At 35.7% G+C, this 24,448-nt stretch overlaps 1 protein-coding gene across 1 annotated transcript; it reads left to right on the top strand.

Annotated features, from left to right (window-relative positions):
* Positions 1-48: 48 nt before the first annotated feature.
* LOC136820553 (serine/threonine-protein phosphatase 6 regulatory ankyrin repeat subunit B-like) lies at positions 49-22,463 on the top strand. Its single transcript, XM_067076742.1, has 31 exons — positions 49-414; positions 922-1,023; positions 3,482-3,580; positions 3,943-4,059; positions 4,177-4,380; positions 4,508-4,609; positions 4,764-4,865; positions 5,191-5,289; positions 5,872-5,970; positions 6,156-6,257; positions 6,481-6,585; positions 6,826-6,924; positions 7,075-7,203; positions 8,250-8,375; positions 8,731-8,847; positions 8,982-9,080; positions 9,332-9,532; positions 9,691-9,789; positions 9,945-10,046; positions 10,533-10,634; positions 10,735-10,935; positions 11,283-11,378; positions 11,676-11,708; positions 11,889-11,996; positions 12,210-12,407; positions 15,926-16,024; positions 17,280-17,387; positions 18,766-18,945; positions 19,433-19,604; positions 20,670-20,878; positions 21,169-22,463. Exons 1-31 carry the CDS (start codon positions 133-135, stop codon positions 22,159-22,161), a joined length of 4,884 nt encoding a protein of 1,627 aa, XP_066932843.1. The 5' UTR covers positions 49-132; the 3' UTR covers positions 22,162-22,463.
* The last annotated feature ends 1,985 nt before the right edge of the window (positions 22,464-24,448 follow it).

Below are 24,448 nucleotides of genomic sequence, written 5' to 3'. Positions count from 1 at the left end.
TCACTCAATTCTTGAGCTTTACTTTAAGAGAGAACTTACAATTTTGATGTGGAAGAGAAAAAAATCGATTCTGAAGGAAACTCAATTGATTTAGTCAAAAAGACGGTGTAAAATACTTTTTTTTATGGCGCTATGAGTAGCAATCGAAGATTTCTCAACTTGGTGTTGGATTCTCGTCCGTCAGAACAATTAACCAGCCGCAATGAACCATCCAAACAAACCAACAAAAACACTTCGAAGAAGCCAACCAGAAATAATCCATCCAAAGATGCCAGCGACAACAATCGGAGGGGCTCCAACGTTACCGATCACACCGCCAGCAACAACTCCAGTAGACGAACCTCTACCACCAGTTTTGCTTCTGATGAAATGAACCCTTTTAAACAACCAAAGGAAGATCGTGATAATTATGACGTATGTATATAAAGCCTCGCTATATTTTAAAAGCAAAAACATTGTTTGGCACAAGGATGCTTTGAAACTTCTTGATTTCATCTACAATCTCAATTTCACATTTTAAGCGATTTAAAGTTCGGGCGAGAAAGTCGTTTTTGGGCTAATTGATAAATTTATTCGAATATTTCAATTCGGGAGGGGTTTTTAGACTTCCAGGCTATATTCTGAGCCATATTGGACCATTCTTGAACTTTTGGATCCTCAGATCCTAAGGCCGTAAGTCTTAAGTTTAGCGTAAAAACTCAGAGCTAAAACTCTACCCTTCCAACCTAAATTAGAGCGCTTCCAAATCGTTTGTGGTTGTAAGTTTTAGTTGGAATTTCCCTTTTTTCTCAAATATTATGACTTTGATTGTATATAACATAACTTATTTCCGAAAGAATACTCTGGTCAGGCTCCAAGTTAAACAGCTCGTATTTCTCGGATATTATTTGACATTGTATTATTGTTATTTTCTCTCTACAGAAAAGTGGTATGACGGCCCTGATGAAAGCGTGTCGTAAGAATGATTACGAAATGGTCAACTCTCTCATCAAAAGAGGTGTCAACGTCGAAGAATACGACACGGTATGTCACCCATCCTCATTCTTCTGCTTTCTCAATTGTTCGAAGATTTAGTGTTTGAAATTCTCCTTTTGAGGAGGCCTGTTTATATTCCAAAAGGGTAAGGTAATGTATTAGATTTTATTGAGGCTTATTAATTTCCGTCTATAATTGCACGATGGGTTATTTTTCAAAGAGAGCTCCTTCAAAGAGAGCAATTAATCGTTAATTGCATTCGGCAGAGAGTAATTGATCGTTAATCACACTCTTCAATGATTGCGCCAATGTTTACAAACGATGAAAAATAGAGGTTAATGTTTTTTCATTCGTTTTTTTATCGAACGTTTTGATTTTATTCGAAATTCATTTTGTGAGAGAGAAAAACTATGAAGAACAATAAAAGAAAAACATAAAGAGAAGAGAAAAATAATACTTTCTGTAATTTCTGTAATTTTCTTTCACAACGGAAAAAAGCAGCAAAATGTCCATTGTGCGATTAGCTAGTAATCACATGATAACTTGTGCAATTCGAAAATTGCACTCGTAATCTTTGGACCTACCCCGGTGGGGTGGAGGTCCTATAAATTAACCTGTGTTTGTTCGTCCGTTCGTTCGTCTGTTACCAACTTTTCTCAGGATTGAATCATAGGAATCTTTTGGTTTTTGGTATAAAGGTGCAAAATGGTGGTGGCCAAAATGTGACGGAGCCCGATTTTCGAAAAAAAAAATTTTTGGGCAAATTTCAGCCAAAAAACGGCTAAAAAAAGGGTTTTTAAGACTTTGTGAAAAAGAGGATCATTAATTTATTCTGAAAGTAGGCTAACATCATTGGTAAAAGATGGCTGAAGCAGGTTTTCACCAAAAAAAATTTTCGGCTCAAAAAACGAATCTTTATCTATAAAAATCGCTATTTATAAGCATAGATCAATGTTCTTGTAGTCAAATTATTATTTTTATTAGTTTTTTTTTAAGATGAAAATGTCACGGTGGGGCAATGGTTTGAGTTTTCTAGAAACACTTATTATTTTTTTGGTTGAAAAACGAATCTTTATCTATAAGAATCACTATATATAAGCATAGATCAATATTATTTGTATTATTATTTTTTCTAAAAGAAGAAAATGTCACGGTAGAGCGCGATGGTTTGAGTTTTCTGGAAACTTTATTTATTAAGCTGTGCATTTTTCTGATAGTGGATTGTTTTATTAAAAAAAAGCGTTTTAATAACTCTTTTTCAATAGTGTTGATAGCTGATATGCTCTCATTATATTTTTTTATTTTGTCCAGTTATGTCTATATGTGTTTCATTGTTTCAATGTTCATTGATTAGTTTTGACAACCAGGTAGGTCCATAAAAGCATGGCTTGGCAGCAGGTTTTAGGTGCCCCCTAAGAATTCAGGTGACCCCTAAGAATTAGGTAACCTGGTTGCCAAATATTTTAGGAGACCCCTAATCCAATGACACGTCAAATTTTTTCGAAAATCCTTTTCAAACAATCAAACAAATACTGTCAACTGCTCTAACTTGGGACGATTGGTCAAAACATGGGACTGTTGCATATCTGGTCTGTATTTTTACTTGTACTGTAAAATCGAAAGAGAAATCGTGTATTTTTAACTACGCCGATTCCTTAACTCAAATCAAATGACTTTGTAGGTTCGGTGAAATGGTGAGCGAATTGCCGTCCTATGTTTTGTCAGATAGTCCCAAGTTAGAGTAGTTGATGGTACAACAGTTAGTTTAGCTTAATTGCTAAATATAATAAATGCCCTTAGAAATAAGAGATAAGCTAAGTACTGAAGGTCCATGCCAGATTATCAAGGTTTTGCAAGCCAGGGTGCCGATCCCTTGCCAGACAGATTTTTTATCTAAGTAAATGCAACAGGATTACAGAATTTTGATCAGTACCGTAGGAAGCATTTTCAACTGAAAACTGGGGCTGAAGTTTAGTTACACTGCGAAGGCCAACCATGGTTTGGCCCGAGGAAGGGAATTTTGAGAATTTGAGCTCTAGATTGCTTAAAAATGCACTCAAAACATGCACTTATAACATAGAATCTAGCCCCCAAGTCCATCTGAAAAAACTTAGGTGACCCCTAACATGGTTAGTCTCCCCTAGCCACAGGCTAAAATCAGGTACCAATTGCTGCTCGACCTTTTAGCCCCCCCCCCTCAGGCCAGGGGGGGGGGTTCCAGCCATGAAAAGTATCACTTTCAGAACTCAATTCAGAATTTTGATGCTAAAATGTTCATGGAATTTCGAGCGAATTTTGAGGGATTTACAATACCTGGTTTGTACAGATATCGATGTTGCCACTCTGAAATTTCTAATAGGTGTTTCTGTTTACCGACTTCGGCTGCAACAAATGAGATATTACTTCCTCTCAAAATAAAACATGTATCGCAAGAGGAGTTATTGTGTACTGGAGAAGTAGAACCTGAACATTTTTGTCATAACTCATTGTTCTCTTTTGATTATAGGAAGGGAGAACTGCATTGTTCCATGCAGCTACGTTTTCCACGACAGAAGTGATCTCGTTACTTTTCGAAGGTGGCGCCAACCCTTTCATCGTGGCTGGGGTATGAAGCTTCATTTTTCTTCTTTTGATCTCCACAAATACAATTCCAGTCCCCAGATTCCTAGGTAACCTAAGTATAGGCTTTATATGGGGCAATTTGTTTAATTTGACAGGATTGCTTGTTCTGATCAAGGACTACCGGTGAAGAAAAAGATATTTCTAATTCCAGAGACTGAGGAGTTCTCATTTCTTTGCAGAATCAGTTTGGAATATGCTCATTTGCAAAGGTGAACAATAATAATGATGTAAGTGGGGGTGTCGAAATAGTGGGCAGTGACGAAAAAGACTTTTCCGCGTGTTAATTGAACATAGTGAACGACATAAACATGATAACGATCAAATCTTTTATCCTTTTCTTTGTAGTATTATGAGAAGAATTGTTTACACAAAGCATGTTCGCGAACGGATGAAAGTGCACTGGCCGTCGTGCAACTTTTCTTGGAGAAGATGGGCAGCAATGCTAGATTGGAACAAGACAAAGTATTTATCCAAAATCTCAAACGTCTTTTTCTTATTTGATCTTAAATGCTTGTATGCTTCTTTCATTGTTCAAAAATATTTGCGAAGAAGTCACTGAATGTGTTTTTCTTCTTCTAGGTTGGTATGTTACCACTCCATATAGCCATCAGTAACGGTAAGATGGAACTCGTCAATTTGCTGTTAGAAAACAGTGTGGCGGATCAGATCAAAGCGGTGAATTACGAGCATGGTGACAGTGCACTTCACCTGGCTGCACGTAAATGCAACACTGAAGCTATCCGTTTGTTGGTCGAAAATGGGGCCTCTGTTAACACACAAAACGTAAGAACTTTGAATGATTTTTATGTGAGATCTTTAAAGCATCCGTTTCTGTTGGAATTTCTTGGTGTGATGAAGCAGTACTTTTCTTAAATTAATTTATCTCTATAACGTTCTTACCTTTAAACAGGCTGACGGGCAAACACCTCTTCATATTTCGGCGCACGAGCAAGACGTGAAGACAGTTCACTTCTTTAGTGAATGCAAAGCCGTCGTTGGATTGAAAGATAGTGTAAGTGCAAGCAGATCTCATAGTTCATTGAAATCTTACCACAGTTTTTGATGTGTTACTAGGTTTATCTCACAAAATCCCACCTAACCCTCTCGATCCGGATCTGTTGGCTAGAAAGGAGGGTAATAACTATTTATCTTTTTTTAATCTTCAGAATAATCGTACAGCAACGAACCTGGCAACAACAAGTGGCAACATGGAAATCGTCAAACTTCTAGTGGATGAATTTCACAGTGATCTTCAACAGCGATCACAGGTAAAACATAAAACGAATTCAGTGAGGCTTTTTTAAGCAAAAATGCAAGCTGTTAAGTGATTGCACAATGTTAGTGATTGGCTTTGACATGATGGGATGGTCAAGTGGATATGAGTGCTGATTTGTTATTATGAACTAGCTCCTCTATTCTCTCCACTAAAAAGAATCGCCTAGCTTATCCAACGAAATAGAATCCGATTGGAAAGGACACTAGGACTATGTAAAATAATTTTTCAAGTGCTGAAAATATCTGAATTAATATTTATTTAATGGTTGATTTCTCTTGTTTATTTACTGATATCATCTTGTTTTTATTCACCAATAGGACGGAAGTACGCTTCTCCACTTGGCAGCTAAATGTGGACACCCTGACATTTGTTTGTACCTTATCAGTAAAGGAGTTCTCGTCCAGATGCCCAACAAGGTACAAATATAAATATACTTATACTACAAGAGTCTCTATTCTTACTGAACTTTCACATTCATTCTTTAGAGCTGGGCACTAAATTATCTTGTGCATTGCCGCCTTCATAAAAAATAATAACAATGACGCTAGTTGTTCCCAGCTCAATGCATGAAAATTAGCCAAAGTTCAGATTTACTAAACACTGAGTCACTTACCACTGTGGAGAGTTAAAGTTGAAACTATAAAAAATATCTTCTCTGCCTTTTTAACATCAGCAGATTATTTGCGCCAGTCGATTTTCTCGAGGTGCTTAAGAATCGACTCATTTCGTTTTTAAATGTCCTCTACATCGTTTTTCGAGAGCCTTCGAATAGTATATAATGGGATAATGTAAAGTAATGGTTGCGGAATTAACAGACTTTTTCATCATATTTTCGGTGGCTTTGGGTTTTGCCTGGAAATTAGTGATTATAAGGCATCATCTTCGAAGGCTTGGTTATTCATTTATATAGGTTTTAATCTACACAACTTAAAATAACTTCCTGACTATATGATACTACCCACTTTCTTTAATTAAATCACAATTTTTCTTGTTCACAGGACGGAGCTTCGGCGTTGCATGAAGCAGCACGACAAGGGCATGCTCACGTCGTCAACACTTTGATTTCGAAAGGTGCTGCCATTGATACCGCAACTAAGGTAAACCATCTTATAAATTCTCAAATTTTTTCTTGAGGGAACTGATTTTGTTACTTCAGCATCTTTGTTTTTCTTAGGGGAATATCAAGTCACTTTTCGCAAAAATCTTTTTCATGTTTTTGGTGGAAATATGACTGTAAATGTATGATAGAATAAATGATATGTTCTTGTTGTTACTGCAATAGGATGGTTACACAGCACTACACGTTGCTGTTATGTATGGCAAACATAGTGTGGTTCAAGTACTGCTTGGTGAAGGTGCTACCGTCAATCAGCTCGGTGGAGAGGTACATCATTGAAATCTGTCTTTCACTTGTCAAAGAACATCCAACGCACATGATAAAAATTCTCTATCTCGAGAAATCTTTAGATACTGTTTTTAAAGGGCTTCTCTTAAAAATCGTTGTGGAACACCTTTACAATTCTTCTACGCGGACAGCTTTTTGTTTAAGGGGGAAAGCGCCTGCGAAAATATTTCTTATTAATCTTTTCTTTCCTTTTATTGAACAGAGACAAGAATCGCCGCTGCATTTGGCTGCCAAACTTCAACGACATTCTGAACAGGTGGTGCAGATGCTCGTCCGAAGTGGTATCAAAATTGATCAAAAGGACGGTGTAAGAACTTTTTTCAACTCTTCACTAATTATGTTGATTTCTTCCTTTTTTGCATGGATGAATACTTCCTCCTAAAAATCAACCTCGATATAACTGAGGTATAAGACAGTGGCAAAGACTGTGTTTTTGTAAAATGTTTTTAATGGATTTTTATACGGTTCCTTTCCATAGTAGCAGTAAAGCGTGAAAATCTTATCACAACGAAAGTAATACTTCCCTCCTCTCTTACATCCCTTTCAGCATGCAGACACACCACTTCACGTTGCAGTTCGCCACAACAATTATGCGATCGCTAAGATGTTGAGGAAAGAAGGCGTCAAAGTTGGCAACGTCAACGATGTTCGTACTTTTTCGTAACTTTTTTCGTAGCTTAACTTTTTCCCGATGATTAAAGAGCAAAATAGAAGCAAAGTTCAAGTTAGCTTTCAAATACGTCTTCTTTATCGACGACTGGAACAACGATAACAAGTTCTTTTTTTGTTTTTATAGAGTGGAGAGACTGCGTTACATGTGGCAGCCAAGAACCTCTCCATTGCTATTGCACTTGAATTGTTGGATGATATGAGAAGTCTAATGACCAAAGAGCAATTCACACAAACTGTCAACCAAAGAAATAAGGTAATTATCCACATTATCAAGTTTCTTGTTTCTTTGTTTATTTTTTTGGACCTACCTATAAGGTCCTTTAAATTAACCAATGTTCGTAAATCTTCTATATGTTGAAAATGTCCCCGACCTTCAGAGCTTTAGCGTGTCGGATGAAAATTTCTGGATCTGGGTGCCAGATAACCGGCTTTGCTCGAGATTGGCTTATTTGTTTTCCTGATTTTTCGCATAGTGATGCAAAATCACAGTATCCAAAAAGTGGTGATTTCTGAAAAAATAAAATTTGGGGCAAATTTGGGCAAAAACTGCCTAAAAGTAAGGTTTTTTTGGACTTTTTTTTCATGATTTTTTGCATAAAGTTAGAAGGCAAGGTTCTTTAAAAATTGGCTGAAGCTGTTTTTTCCGGAAATTCTTTTGGCTGTAAAACTCTGATTTCCTTATTTTGGGGGAGTTCCCTTTTGTCATTTTTAGGGAAAATGAGTATTTCTCGCGACTGTCTCGGTATCTTTTATTGATTTTTTGCACAATGATCTGAAATGATGTAAAATGGTGATGTTGGAAATCTGATGGAGCCCGATTTTCCAAAAAATAATTTTTGCGGCAAATTTGGGCCAAAAAGTGCCTAAAAAGGGGGTTTTTTGGACTTTGTGTGAAATCGCTTTTTCAGGTTTTTTGCATAAAAGTGGCTTAAGATCGTAATTTTTAAGATAGTATTCCCTTATTTGGGAAATTCCTTTTTGTTATTTTTAGGGAAAATGAGCATTTCTCGTGATTTCTGTGATTTTTTAGCTTGCATTTTGTTACTTTTGTTGCCATTTTCTCTATTTTCTTATCACATTAGCCTTCAGGTAGATCCATTCAGCATGTAGCTTGTTTACTTTTAACTGCATCATAATCAGATAATATCCAATAAATTGCAAGGAAAAAGTGAAAGCACTTGCAACAAAACCAGCTGAAACTTAACTTTCTGCAGTATTTTCATTCCGTTGCAAAAAGATAGCTTAGCTTTACCGATTATGGCTTGCTTTAATTTTTTTGTCTTTGGTCTCTTTTTGTAGAAAGGTGAGACAGTTTTACATTATTGCGGAAGCATCCAGCCATCGTTGTCAGCCCAAAAGACGTACACAGATTTCACCAAACTGGTTATCGATAACCATGCTGAACTCGATATACTCAACAACGAGGTTCGTCATTTTTACAAGTGTCATTCTGTAAACAAAGGATTGTTCGTCATCTCTCATTGTTTGAGCATTAGTTAGATAGGTTATATCTTTTTTTGAAATTTTATACATGTTCAGAAGTCGCTACACCATCTTTTAAAATAAACTTAGGTCCAACTTAGGTCCACTTTAAACCATGTAAATCTTGTTTAAAATCAAAAGTTTTACGGAAAATAGACGTGTTCTAATTTTACATTCCGTTCTTGTCGATTCAAAGACAGTCAACTCAACTATCATTTATCAATCATTTCAGTTGAAGTCAAAGGTAAGGGAACAGTTCTGTCAATTTGGTTTTAATCACATCTTCAATTTGATTTAGACTGAGGAGACACCTTTACATTATTGTTGCCATTCTGGTAACGCTGAAGTGATGCGCATGATTCTATCCTCCTTGACACCGAGCAATGCAAGCAAACTTGTCAACAAAATTAACAAGGTACCATCCATTCTTTCATTAGTACATTCATTTTACAGTAGTCTTGAAACAACTGCTGTTTTGCTATTTTGACCTTACAGTTTTTTTAATTAGATCATTTCATTTTCTTGAAACGTTATCATTTTGTAATATAGAACGGCTGGTCACCTATATTGATCGCCAGTAATGGTGGATTTGCAAGCGTCGTCAAACTGTTGCTGGAATATCAAGCAAGGATCGACCTTTTTGATGAGGTAAGACTTGCTGTATGCAAAATGTTTTATTCGTAGAATTACATTTTACAGCTCTATTGACCTCTATATAATTAATAATAATTTTGAAATTTAAAATATTTTGTCTAATTTTCGTTTGTCGTCCAGTCGCTAGGAGAGATGGACAGACTATAAGTTCCACTCGATGAAAAATCCGATCAGGTTTTTTTCGTTCGTGTCTATATCACTTTTCAAAAACTTCTCTGCTCATATAACTTACTGTTTTTATATAGAATGGTAAAAATGCTCTTCACATTTCTTGCGAAAATGGACATCTTCAAGTGGCTGAAATTCTACTCTCCAAACGAGCTTATGCGGATGCCAAGACGAAGGCGGGAGAAACTCCAGTCAGTCTGGCTGCATCCAAAGGCCACAATCAAATTGTTGAACGACTAGTGGCCAAATACAAAGCAAGCTATGAAATACCTTCGCTCGTAAGTTTTCTTCTTTTCAACATTGAAGGTGTGCCAAGGGCACTGTTGATAATTATTCTAGGTCAGCTTGTATAGTAAAAACCTGTACTAAACCGTACTGTTTTGATGTAGCTGGTAATAGTAGTTCCTAGTTTTAGCTCACTGTTTTTTGTTTACAGGAAAAACAAGTTTCGTTGCATAAAGCAGCAGAGAACGGACACATCCATGCTTGTAAAACGCTCCTCAATTTTGGTGCAAACGCTTACGCAAAAGACTTAGTAAGTCCTTCTTTTTAAAATGGTATTTTGTTCTCATAATTGATCAATTTAGATTTATGCTGTAGAGGGTTTGTCTGAGTTTTCAGCACCCAGTAAACTAGACACGAAATAATTTCTCAATAATGGCACGAGTCCATTATAATATTTCCTTATAGCAAGAGCAAACACCAATTCATGCAGCATGCGAGAATAACCATCCTTCAGTGGTACAAATGTTTCTGGATCGATACCCTGACCTTGGAGGTACCACTAACCAAGTAGGTGAACTTTTGAAATGAATTTATTAGTTACCTCAATATTTAGCGTCAACCACGGAGGAGGGATCAAGGTCTATGATACCAACCCCATCATACAAACCCCATGGCCCAAAAGCCTGTCTTTTCTAGGTATGATGATATTAGACGTACCAGAGCCCTTAAAATTGATATCGTTTCTAACTTGATAACCTCAATTTTCTTGATGATTTCAATTTCCCTAAATTGGTATTGATACCACAACACCCTCTACAAAAATTGAAAGAATTACCTGAAACAGTAAAAAAAGGAATTTTCAAAAAATGACAAAAAATTTGGATTTTTTTTTAATTCAAACCAAATAAAATCTTCCCAAAAACCGATATCAAACTCAACATTGATTAACTTCTATTCGGATACTGAATTATAGAAATGTTTTAATTGCCAAGAGTCCACTGTGTCATTCTTTTCTTGCAAATGCGGATACTAGACATATTGTTTAATTCATAGGAAGGGAATAATTGTGCTCACATCGCAGCATCCAAAGGAAGTCTCGAAGTCATGAAAATGTTGGTCAAAAGTGATCGAAACATGATTTCCAAATTGAATAAGGTAAAATATAAAACATTCTTCCAACGAAGGATTCTTCGACGAACACCAGATTGTGTTTCTCTGATCTACAAAATTTTCATTCTTACTTTCTTCATCATAGTTGACAGGTCAACAGCCGATCCACGTCGCCAGTGGACTTGGTCATCTTGAGCTGGTGGAATTACTTCTGGAAGAAGGAGCTTCGGTGCAAGAAGAAGACAAGGAAGGCTATACACCTATGCACCTCGCTGCGAAGTTCGGTCACACTCCAATCATTGAAGTCCTCAAATCAAAAATTAGTCTCTCTGTTGTCAGTGCCAAGGTGACCTTTTAAAAAAATTAACTTTAAATGCTTTTGTACGATCGTAGATCTATGATTAAAATATCGTCGAAGGTGAACGAGCACGAATTTGGAAAATTTTTTTTTGGCAAATTTCAACAACAAAAAGGCAGAAATTTTATTAAACACATTTAAAACACATGTCAAGCATTTTACTTTTTTTGTAAAAGTTTTTGTTTTTTCAATTCTACATTTAATGTTGTGTGGGTGCAAGTTTGTTGTTGGGTGGTATATGTTTTGATGGTTGACAACAAAGTATAACTTTTCCTTATGTTTCACTCGCCAACCAATAGAATCTCGTTCTTTATTATGTTACCTTTTCTCCTTAGAATGGTCTTTCACCGATTCATTCAGCTGCAGAATTTGACCAAGAAGCAGTATTGGCGTTACTTTTGCTGAAAATACCTTCTCATGCTCTAAGCGAGGTAAGCTGCAAAAGATAATTCTTTCTTGGAAATAAATTTTCACATCGACATCATATCATCTTCGCTTAAAACGTTCATAGGCATATCAACATCAATGAATTCACTAAGCATCGAACGTATTAATCTTACTTTTATGGTAACAATGTCATAATTTCAAGAGGGGCAACCTCCCTCACGAAAGTTCGAAAACGACCCACCTTGTAGCAGCTGCAATTAAGAATTTGACAGTTTCAAGATCTCCTTTCTTGAGGTTCAACAACTTTGAATTATAACTGATCACCCTTTTTTTTCTTTCAGTGTCCAACCAATAAGAATCCTGAAGAAACTGAGGTAAAAAACTCTTTTTGTAACAAACGTTTATAAAAATCTTAAGAAAAGTGAATTGGTTGACTAAGTATTAACAATCCAACTTTCTGATATTGGTTTTGGTAGGGCAGGGAAAATGTTAAGAGGGGAAAGATTACACTGGTTAGAAATGTTATAATGTTACAGTAATATCTTTCTTTCCAGCACGGTTTGACTCCACTTCATTTGGCGTCATATCAAGGTAACGAAGGAATTGTTCGTAAACTCATACAAACCGAAGAGTGCGTTCTTGATCAGAAGACTTCCAATGATGTAAGTTCGATCATTTCTTCATATTTGGTTTAACACAAAAACTCTAAACCATACTTTCTGGATGACAGTTCCAGTGATAAATGGTCAAGAAACGATGCGATGATGTCGATGCCATTTGATGTCATTTATATGGTATGAATCTCCTTGATTGCTATCTAGCTACAAAACATTCCCCCTCGTTGTCAGGTCAAGTCACACTTTTCTTACTTTCAGGGTTTAACAGCTTTGCATTGCGCAATCAAAGAGGGTCGAACGGAGGTTGCAAGTTTGCTGTTATCTCGCTCAGCAGACCTCATCAGTCTGACAGATGCCAATGGGCGAAGTCCTCTACACATTGCAGCATCCAGTGGACATGTGAAACTTGTGCAACTACTTCTTGGCCAAGGTGCTCTCGTTGATGATGAAGACAAGGTAGGTTTCCTCTCCACCTCATAGTCAAAGATATTTTGACCCTTTTACGGCTTTTGAAGAAGGATACGTTATTTAGTCCGTAAATTTTACAATAACTACCACAGAAACCGTTGACCAATAAAGGGTACAAAAATTATGTTATAAAATATGTTAGGCTACTTACTTTTTATTATTATCGAACTTCGGTATGTACTAAGGGTATGCATTGAAAACTAAATTGTTATCTCAAAAAATCGATACACGTCACCGCCTTTATAAACAAGAATAAGTTTTATAAATTGTAAGGGTGAAAATTGTCCAAACTATACCCCAGTGAGTTTGAAGACCGATTTTGATAAGAATATAACCTGCACCTGCATTATTGCGAGTAAGTTTATTGGACCTTCCCCGTGGAGGTCCTATAAATTAACCTCGTTCGTCCGCTCGTCCGTTCGTTACCAACTTTTCTGGAGTTTAGCTCATTAGTTTTTTCTGATTTTTTGCACAAAGATGTGTAACTATAAGCCCTCGAATGTGACGGAGCCCGATTTTCGATAAAAAAAATTTTTGGCCAAATTTGGGCCAATAAACGGCTAAAAAACGGGTTTTTTTAGACTTTTTGGAAAATTGGTTCATTAATTTTTTCTGATTTTTTGCATGAAATTAGGGTACCATCATAGTTAAAAGATGGTTCAAGCAGATTTTTGCAAAAAAATTTTGTTGGCTCAAAAAACGCATGTTTCTACCGGGTACGCCACAAAAAAGTTACTGTCTTTAAAATTAATTTTCTAAAAGCTAAAAAAGTGAAAAGAACTGTTTCTATTTCATTGGAAAGAAGAAAGATAAACTTAAATTTTGATGGGTCATTTATTAAATTCGATTCATTAGATCAAAGGTTATGCTCAATTAAATAAAAAAGTTACTTTCAGTTCAGAAAGTGCTCAAAAATGTTAAAAATCGACCTATCAAATTAAACAGAAGCATAATCACATCAGTGATTTCATTTCAGTCATTAAAAATGATAATTAGCTGTCTAAATGACCTTTTGTTATAGAAAGGAAGGTTAAATTTCAATAAAAGGCAGGAAATTCGTCGAAAAAGGCCAAAAATCTGGTAAAATTCATAAAAATACATCAAATATGAGTCTGTTAAATGACGCGCCCACGCGCCTTCCATTTATTGACGCGCCCACGCGCCCTACGTGCCCACGCGCCTGAATTTTGACGCGCCCTCTTATTATCAACGCACCCTAAATTTTTGACGTGCCTTACAGTATTACTACCTTAAATTTTTGTAAATTTTGACGTGATTTTTATTGCCCCCCGGCACGTGAAAGGCGAATGTTCTGCAAAAAATTATTCAGAAAAAAAGACGACAACAACGGCGGTTCATTTCATTTTTTCTGATTTCTAATCCAAATTTTTTAGCATTCTCTATGAGACAGACGTGATTTTATTTCTTTATCATTTATCATATTTATCAAAAACACTTCGTAAAAATCTATTTATAGACTCAATGACACATGGATTTATCAATATTTCATTTTCTGGTTGAATTCTCAGTGGGTTATTTTCTTGCGAGTTCATACTTAATTGATTATGCCTTCTTATTTTCCAAATTTTAGCTAAATTGTGCTTATAAGCGTTATGCTTATAAATAAATAAGAGTGTAACGGTAGGGCGATTACTCAGGCTAAAAGTAGCATTCCTTATTAAATTATCATAAAGTTTTGTTACGAAAATGATGCTTGTAAAAACAAGTATGCTATGTTTTGATTTATGAAAAAAGTTATTACCGAAAGCCAAATTCCCTTAAATCAAAAGTTATTGATTGGTTTCTTATAAAGACGATGCCTATAAGAAAAATAAATATGCTGACATTAAACACAATTCCTTACTTGCTTTGAAAAGAACTAATAGCGAGGTTAAATATCGGGTTTGCTCTACAACACGTTTCCGTTCAGTTTCTCGTTCTAGAGCAAATCCGATATTTTTGCCCGGGGTATGTCTGCCTAGCTTTCGGGTTAGCCTGTAGAAAAGTGCCGTAGCGCGAACGAAGGCTTCAAAAATTCGTCCGTCGTCCTGAGTTATCTACTGATACTTAACCTCAGGGCGCGTCGGTAATAAGGCAAGTAAGTAAGGCGCGTCAAAAAAATAGGGTACATCGATAATAAGGCGCGTAAGAAGGTGCGTCAAAACTTAAAGGCGCGTCAAAACTTAAAGGCGCGTCGAAATTCAGGCGCGTAAGGCGCTTCATTTAACAGACTCATCAAATATGGGTTTCGAGGCACACCCAGCCTTACACAGACTTTATCCAAACTAAAACCAAAAATCTGTGAAAAATTTCGGTAAAAGTAAATTAAAGTGATTTTAATTAAGATTTTAAACCCTTTCGACCCTTTAGTTCCAAAATTTATGTGTTTAATTACTGAAAAATGCTTTTAATCATGTAAAGGTTATTGCGATTGCAAATTTGGAATAAAGATTTGATAGGTCGAATTTCAACGTTTTAGAGCACTTTCTGAAAGTAACTTTTTTATTCAATTGAGCACAACTTTTGATCTAATGAATCGAATTTAATAAATGAGCCATCAAAATTTAAGTTTATCTTTCTTCTTTCCAATGAAGTTGGAATGGTTCTTTTGAAATTTTCAGATTTGGAGAAAATTAATTTTAAAGAGAGAAACTTTTTTGTGGCGCACCCGGTATATAAGAATCACTAATAATAAGCATACGTCAATGTTCTTAGCCATATCATTATTTTTATTAGTTTTTTAAAAACAAAAAACAAAAGTTGGTGTCGAAAAAAAAAAGTTGGTGTCGAAAAAAAAGTTAGACTGGAGTCGTTTATAATGCGTGTAATACTAATAATACCAATACTAATAATAATACGGGATTTAGTTTGTATAAACGACTGGAAGAATCCGGTGTTCCAGCCTTATAGATACCCTGGCTAGCTACGCAGAAACTTGCGTAGCGAGAAAACAATTTATCAAGCAACAACAAACTCTCAAAACGAAATCAACTCAAATGAAAAACTTTCAATACACAAATCCACACATATTTTTTTTCTCAAGAATTATTTTGAGCAGGAAAAAATTATAATTGCAATATTGACACTTTCTTTTGTTTGGAGTTAGTGCACAAAGGTTTCTAGACGACTAAAATTGTTCCATTCATTACTTTTTGCTTTATTTCTACTATGTATAAATTAGTCGTCTAGCTTGCTAGACTAAAAAAAGTTGGTAATAAAATGTAATTCGGCGCGCGATAGTAGAGCGCGATGGTTTGAGTTTTCTGGAAACCTTATTTATTAAGCTGTGCATTTTTCTGATAGTGGATTGTTTTTACAAAGAAAAGCGTTTAATAGCTTTTTTATTTCTTTTTCAAAAGTCCTTTTCAATAGTGTTGATAGTTTCTCCCAATAGATATGCTTTCAGTTTTGTTTTGTTTTTGTATTTTGACCAGTTATGTCTTATGTGTTTCATTGTTTCAATAAAAGTATCACTTGTTACGTTCACAATTGGATTATTTCTTCAGAACAATTGGACACCATTACACCATGCAGCAAATGCGGGACATTTAGAAGTGACTCAATTTCTGGTGGAACAAGATGGCAGCACCATAGCCACCAATGCGGTCAGTGATACCTCCCTCTCCTTCTCTCAGTAATGTGGATTTCAAGGATTATTTTATTCGAACTGCATTATACCGGGTGACCCACGAAAAGGTTCAGACGTTTCCCGACGTCTTGAGGCCGAACAAATGTCCCAAAGTGCTTGGAGTTTTGATATTTAGAAAGTAGATATCCTAACTTAAAATTTGAGCCATCACTTTTTAAATTTGACCAACTTGTTCTCTACTTATGAGCTTTTAAAGTCAAAATTCACTATTCGAAAAGTGTAAAAAACACGTAAAAAAGAGGTATTAAATTCATGCAATCAATTAGAAAATCACTTACAAATTGACTTATTTTTAAACGAGTTTTATGACATTATAATTAATAAAAACACCTTTCAAAGTAATTTTTGTTTAAAACAAGACTAGTTTTTATAAAAATTGGCGCTTTCATAAATTTTTTTCAAAAACTGTGTATCAAAAACGTCTAAAAATACCAAATTTGATACCCCTTTTTACGTGTTTTTCACACTTTCCGTAAAGTGAATTTTGACTTAAAAAGCTCATAAGCAGAGAGCAAGTTGGTCAAATTTAAAAAGTGATAGCTCAAATTTTAAGTTAGAATATCTTCTTTCTAGATATCAAAACTCCAAGCACTTTGGGACATTTGTTCGGCCTCAAGACGTCGGGAAACGTCTGAACTTTTTCGTGGGTCACCCGGTAGATTCAAATCATAAAAACTATATGCAATTACAGAAAGAGATTAAAAAACTTACTGAAAAAAGGGATTTAACGTGTTTGAAAAAAATAAGAGACCAATAAGTTTCAAGTTTCATGACACAGAAGGTATCATAAAATGTTAAAAAGCAGATATTCAATAGGTAAAAGTTGGTTAGCGAGATTATTATGGCGAAGCCAATGAAAACCTATTGGATATGTTTTATTATATACCTATAGGCAAAAATAAAACATACATTATATAAACAGCCGAACGATTCACATAAAACACTCCCATAATCGAACGTTCGAATGTTTTTCTTTTTTAATGATTTTCTTAATTACTTTGAGTCATAAAATTTGCTCATGAAATCGACAATAGATTTATTTTATAAATTTCTTCGATAAACAACAAGAGCAACAAAAAATCAAACTTTGGAAGCAAAATTTGAAACAAAAATTCTACCGTGGTATAATAGGCGTTTTATATAGGAATTATTCAATGGCTATTTTTGCCTCACGGTATATAATTATGCTATTATGAAATGTTTTGCTATAGGACGAAAAAATGCCAATAATCTATGCTGCACGAAATCTTCACTTGGACACGTTGAAATTTCTTTGTCAGAGAGAGTATGATGTGGAGAATGTACTGGATGATGCTAAGGTATATTCTCTCAACCGATCACGTCAATGTTGTTTGCAAAATACCGGTATCGTTTTTGTCAATTAGGTTTACTGTTGAAAAAGTTGACACGGGGAAAAATTTCTAATGGTTACTTATTATATATGTAGGCTCACTTAAACAAGTATGACCTAGATCCGAAGCTGAATTGCCTTTTCCTTTTTTACATATCAACGTACTATTGATTTTATTCTTTTTGGACCTACCCCGGTGGGGTAGAGGTCCTATAAATTAACCGATGTCCGTCTGTCCGTTCGTTCGTCCGTTCGTTCGTCCGTTCGTCCGTCTGTTACCAGCTTTTCTCAGGATTGGCTCATTAGTTTTTTCTGATTTTTGGCACAATGATGCAAAATGGCAATGCCCAAAATGTGACGGAGCCCGATTTTGAAAAAAAAATTTTCTCCGGCCGAAAATGCCGGAAATATGCCGGAAAAACTGTTTTTTTGGCATTTTCTCGAGATTTTATCATTAGTTTTTTCTGATTTTTTGCTCAAAGATGCGTATTAACAATGCCTAAAACATGGCCGAGTCCGATTTTTTGAGAAAAATTTTTTTCCGGCTTAAAATGCCGGTAATATGCCGGAAATCGCCGTTTTTGCAGATTTTCATTGGCTTTTTTCCTTATAATTGATTGTTTTTTCATTCAAAAACATTATTAATAGCAATGCCCACCATCAAGCATGTTTTAATTTTCAATAAAATTGATTTTTGAAGCCGGAACTATTTAAAAATCGCCGGAACAGCCTATTTTCGCCGGGAAACCGTTATTTTTTGAATTTCTCGAGCTGTACTTTATATTTTTTTTCATGAAATTTTGCACACTGATGCAAAATGACAATACCTAAAATGTGACGGAGCCCGATTTTCGAAAAACATTTTTTCCGGCCGAAAATGCCGGAAATATGCCGGAAAAACCGTTTTTTTGGCAATTTCTCGAGATTTCATCATTAGTTTTTTCTGATTTTTGCATGAAGATGTGTCCTAAGTGTGGCCGATTCGGATTTTTGAGAATCATGTTTTTCCGGCTGAAAGCGGAAGTGTGCCGGAAATCGCCGTTTTTGCAGATTTGAATTGGGCTTTTTCCATATATTTCTTTGTTTTTTCACTTAAAAAAATTATTGATAACAATGCCAACCATCAAGCATGGTTCAATTGTCAACAAAACTTTAGCAAATTTGCAACCAGAACTTTCTATTTCTTTTTTCCCTAAACCCCTCCCCCCCCCCATCAAATATCAATGATGAAATTTAATGCATTTTCGCTAACTGCTATATTTTCTTAATGATTGTTTTTCTTCTTATTGCTATCTAAGTTTCATCATCAGGTAGGTCCATTCAGCATATTGCTTGTATTTTTTTAGTTCTTGGCCGATTTGACGGCCTGCTCAAAAAGGAACAACAATCAAAGTGTTTTGGACTTCATCCTTTACTCTCCTGCTCCAATATACACTTCTATCATGCTACGTGTTAAATTTTCTGACCTTGCAGACGTACACAAGGACAAAAGTGCTGACTTCATTCATATCTCTAATTATTGCGAGGTGAGCGATCATGATTTTTCTGTAGTAAAACGAAAGTCTGTTGTGATGAAACTGCATGTAACAATAGAAATCCTTCGAACCTGAAAAAGTTTTGGGCCTACCACGGATTCCTTTCAATTAACGTTCGCTCGTTTGTTCTTTCGTCTGTTACCAGATGGGTTCATTAGTTTTTTATTATTTTTGGGCAAAGATGCGTATTAGCTATACCCAAAACAAAGCCGATTCGGATTTTTGAGAAAAAATTTTTTCCGGCCAAAAATGCCAGAAATATAGCGGAAATGTGCGGATACTTTAAAGGACGCGTGTCGCCGACCAATACAGTTGTTGCCCATTTTTTAAATTTTTGTATGTTTATGATGTGTTTTTTTTTTCATAAGCAAGTTTCTATTGTCTTAAACAATAGAGCCATTACTTAGATATCAAAAACTGAGCCTGTATATGCTTATAAACGTTATACTTATAGAAAAAAAATATGTACTCATTTTAGGAGGTGACTTACAAGCTTCTCAACTTGGCCGCACCTTATGGTAAAGAAGCACTTCTGAACGCGGTGGATGACATCAGCAAGAAAGCACTACTCGATCTCTTGGTTGATTACGAGTTCAAAGATTCCGTGTCACATCCCAGCATTCAGAGTTATGTCTCCGAAATTTGGTCAGGTAAATGAAAATCTCGTCTTTTCCAAATTACCACATGACAATTTTAGTACATCCCAACAAAGAAATAACCTCTAAGGCTGCAACCAAAGTATGCAATAATATGAATGGGAACCTTTTTGCCCTTATTGCTTTTCTTCGAATACAAACATGTAAAAATAAGGCTAAAATTTGGTTGAATACTTAAAGAATCTAACCGGGTACACCAAAAAAAAGTATACAGGTTTGTCGAGAAATTGTGAGCTTCAGGATTTAAATTTTTTGTTCATTCTTTTTTTTATTGTATAGAGGATGCTTTAACTTGAATTTTGAGCTATCATACATTAGGTTTGAAAAAGTAGTTCGAAAGTTGTTTAAAAAAAACTGACTTTTTTTTAAAGCCGAAATTTCAAAAAATCATCAAAAACACCGAGCAAACTTTTCTCTTGACACTTACCACCTTTTTTGGTGCACCCGGTATATCTAAGTTTCCATTCAATTGATGCATTCTCAAGGGGGGGGGGGGGGGGGCGTTTATTCCAAGTAATACGGTATAGTCTGTTTCAATGTAATCAGCAGCAGAGAGACAAATGGCTATAACTTTGGGTATGATTTGCATTAAATTGCGGTTTTGTCCTTTTTGAAAAGATATTTGAAATATTATCATAAAGAGAAGATTAAAAAAAAAACAGGAATCAAAGATGAAAAATGAAGGAGACAAATCAACTTCTTCTACCATTTTCACACGAGTGATTCACACGCACTGTTAAAAGTGTTTACAAAAATATTTATTCAATCGAAAGATATAACCCAAAATTTATCTCTGATTAATTTAAAGAATCATTAAAAACAACAAAAAGAGCCTTTTTCTAGGCAACCATACTGTATTTTTTGAAAATAATTTCACAGTGAATATGAAAATGGCAAATTTAGCATTAAAAAATTTTATTTTTAATTTAATTCAAATCTTGTTAAAAGGTATGGTAAATTTTGTCCGCGCTGCTGATTATATTGTGACATAGAGCACTGTCAAGTCCCTGGTAATAATAACCAGTTGAAAATGAAGATTTGCGTTTTCTTTTCTTCCAGGGGATGTTGATTTACAAGGGAACAAAGGAACGTATTTGGCAGCAGCCATGTTTCTTTTCCCTCCTCTTTGGTTCTTCTTATGTTTACCAGTGCACAAATGGAACAAGATACCGACAGTGAAATTCATCTGCCATCTCATCTCTCATCTGTACTTTATTTTCATCTTAAGCATCGCTATCATCGTTCCATGGGATCGATCTGGCAGAGAAGTGAGTACTTTCCTCTGTCACTTTGAACATTTAAAATTTCCCCTGTACTTGGCTCAATATTACGTTAGAAATGTTTGGATTTAGTCATTTAGTTTTTTGATGTATGCCTTATATTTTGATGGTTTCAGTCTTGTTACTTAAACAAAAACTACGTTGAGTCTCCTCAAATTTGATTCTATTCTATCTGATTTTATTTGGTTTTTACGCAGGTTTTTATACATGCCTGTAGAATTATTAAAAGAGATTCCTTGATCAAAAGAATTAACACACTTAAACATTCTTCTTTTTAGATATACCCTTTACCATGGGATTGCTTGTTATTGATTTGGTTAGTTGCCCTTTATCTTGCGCAGCTGACGGAAGAAGAATCCACTCCTATCCGGCTTTTTGTTTGCATCACGTCAGCTATTGCCATCGGTGTTAACATATGGGCTGTTTTCGAAAGTGGTCATGATCGAGCGACTTTGATGTATTATCGCGATAACATCTTCGCTTTCACATTTCTTGCACTTGTTGTCCAATTGTTCGAATTTCTTCAAATGCACGAGATTTTTGGGCCTTGGATCGTCATTATTTACGCTCTTATTATAGATGTGTTGAAATTTCTGGTCGTGCTATTCACCGTTATCGGTGCATTCTCCTTGCATATGGTGGTGATCTATAAGCCGGCTTACGACAAAGAACAAATCGATTTCCCAACCAAAGTAGTGGAGAACTTAAATGTGTTCAACGATATCAACACCATTTTCAAAGATCTGTTTTTTGCAATGTTTGGATTATCGTCTCTTCCACCTGCAGAGTTGACAGCCGTCCAAAAGAATTGGAATCCAGCGGAAACGGCAACCATTGGTGTTGTGGTGTTTGCTATGTATCAAATTGTAGCTATCATTATTCTGGTCAACCTTCTCATCGCTATGATGGGAAACACTTACGCCATCATCGATGAACGTTCGGAAACCGAATGGAAGTATGGACGAGCACGCATCATTTGGAATATGACCAAAACAACATCAGTACCCGTCCCCATAAACATCTTCGTCCTCTCCATCACCTTCTTCCAAGTCTTGTTCTTGTCGCGATTTGTATGTTGCACTGCCAACGTGTCCAAGGTTCACAAAGATATGTTGAAGTATGGAGGCTTGCACGAATCTGATGATGAGGAAGGCTCCGATCACGAGAACGAGTCGCCCAGAAAAGAAGGTGCCGATGAAACGCAAAAAATATTAACCGATGTCGTCCCATGGCCTGAAATTACAGAACAGTATCTCGAAATCGAGGAATAGTTGCGCTTCGTTGAAGTATTTCAATTTCGTTTTCGGCTCCATAAAAAAATGTTTTCTATTATTTTCTCTTATCATTCAAAAGAGACTCAAGAACTGAATCGTAGACAACAATCTCCATTTAGGTCTCTAAAACAAGCGTTAAATGTTCTGAAAATGTGAAAAGTGTTCTTTTCCATAAAGACATTGAATTGTTAACGCCATACAATAAGAGATCTGGTTTGGTCATGAAGATGAAAATGTTTTGTAGTATGACCATTACTCATAATCGATTATTCAATAATAAATATCAAAGTGTTAAAGAACCTTCATCTTTTTGAATTCCTTATTTGGAGAAAAAACAACAGAAAATGGTAATCAATCGTGATTACAGTAGACTTGATAACCATTCAAATGAATCCTGGCGTCCTTAGATGGGCCAGACATGTTTGGTTATCGGTATTTTACAGACCAGGATTTTAAATCCCTTGAAAAAGATTATTTGAAGAACTACATATGTTTCAAAAAAGTCTTACATGTTTTTTTTTTATAAGCATACAAAAATCTGAAAACAGGCTCAGAGATGCTTAGTTCGAAAGCTTAATAAGGCTGAAAAATGCTTCAGGGGATGCTTAAATCTAAAGCATAAATTTAGGGAAATACTGAAAACCGTGAAATTCCAGCCAAAAAAAGCCAAAATCAGGGAAAAAATATTTTTTGTAGGCTCAAGCAATGCTTTGCAATATGCTTAATTTTTCCCCATATCTGAGCCTAGATATGCTTATAAGTGCAATGCTTATAAAAAAAAACATGTATATGTAGTTTCTAAGCCCTTAGCCCGACTAGATGTTTGAGCCCTATTTTTATTTCTCATTATGTTGCCCACAAAGACAATGGTTTCTAAGATTTAGACGGCTCACCCCAGGAAAAAATCAGATAAGAGAAGTGAATTTTTCAAGATATGTTCTTGCATGCGATCGGGATATGATCACTTGAAGAGTTTCTCTTTAAGATGACCGGAAACATCCAGCGAGGACCTTTTTTCAAACATCTGTCTCCCTACCCTAGAATCCCAGAAATACTGATCTGTTTCCCAATCTCCTGGAAAAGAGAAACATATATTTTGGGGAAACAGGCTCACATATATATATATACACGTTTTTTTTTTTTTAAGAAACACACTTTTAAGAAACACGAGGCTCAGAATGCCTAAAAACTAAGAAACATCTAAGAAACATGCTGAGGCTGGGAATGAGAAAATAACATGTAAAAAAGTTTAGAAACATGTAAGAAACATTTAAGGCTCAAAAGGCTGATTTCTTAAGAAACATTGAGGCTGCTTGGTAAAACTAGTTTCTTAAAAAAAAAACGTGTATATATCCACCTCCTTGATATATATATATTTTTTGTTCAGCGTCAATCTTTGTCAGGATGGAGATTAAAAGAGCATTCGATTCGAGTATTCTTTTTTACCAAAAAACAGTCGATTTGACTAAATTTGAGAATGTTTTGTCAAACAAACAGCATTTTCAAGATCCCTGGTGCCGGGGGAGGGTACCTAGGCAAAAGGAGGGTACGGCGGGTGGGCCGCAAATTGTTTTTCCGTACATGGACGGTAGTATCATCGACGGTCGGGAGTATCTCATCTTGACGGTCGGGAGTATCATCGACAGTCGGGAGTATCTCATCTTGACGGTCAGGAGTATCATCGACGGGCGGGAGTATCTTAAACCTCGAAATATCGACCCGACCGGGGTTCGAACCCACCAAATGAAAGAGTTTCTGATCAGAAACCCAGCCACACTCGCACAGCAGAACACAAAATTTGGAAATACTTATAGAATGACAAAAAAGACGGGGGTAATGTTATTATTATAATATGGGTAAAATTCCCCCTTTTTAACCTGACTGAAATTCGAGCCGTTACTAGCAACCCTGCGGGCCCAAAGCGCCGAGTATGCACCGGACAGTAACAAGCCGTTACTAGCAACCCTGACCTAAGCAATTCCAAACAACAAAACCAAACAACAAAGATGGGATCAAGGATTTGTTATACACTGGATATAAAAGTAACAGACTTTTGCCGATTTCTCGTGTACTAGCTATGTCCGCAGTAATGATATTATTGCTCACTCTCCTTCCCTCATTAAATGATTTTTCGAAGCATTTTTATTGCATTTCTTATCGAAAATCACTCATCCAATTCCCAAAAGAGACTTAAAACTTTCCTGTGAGAGTCAGATTATTCTACTTATTTGATAATTATAAGTCGTTATGTACGATGGCCCAGAAGGCTCAAAACACGCACTTC

Source organism: Clytia hemisphaerica, unplaced genomic scaffold, assembly GCF_902728285.1.
Source record: "Clytia hemisphaerica strain Z4C2 unplaced genomic scaffold, Clytia hemisphaerica genome assembly, whole genome shotgun sequence".
NCBI classification, from domain to species: domain Eukaryota; kingdom Metazoa; phylum Cnidaria; class Hydrozoa; order Leptothecata; family Clytiidae; genus Clytia; species Clytia hemisphaerica.
This window is presented reverse-complemented; position numbering and strand designations above follow the sequence as displayed.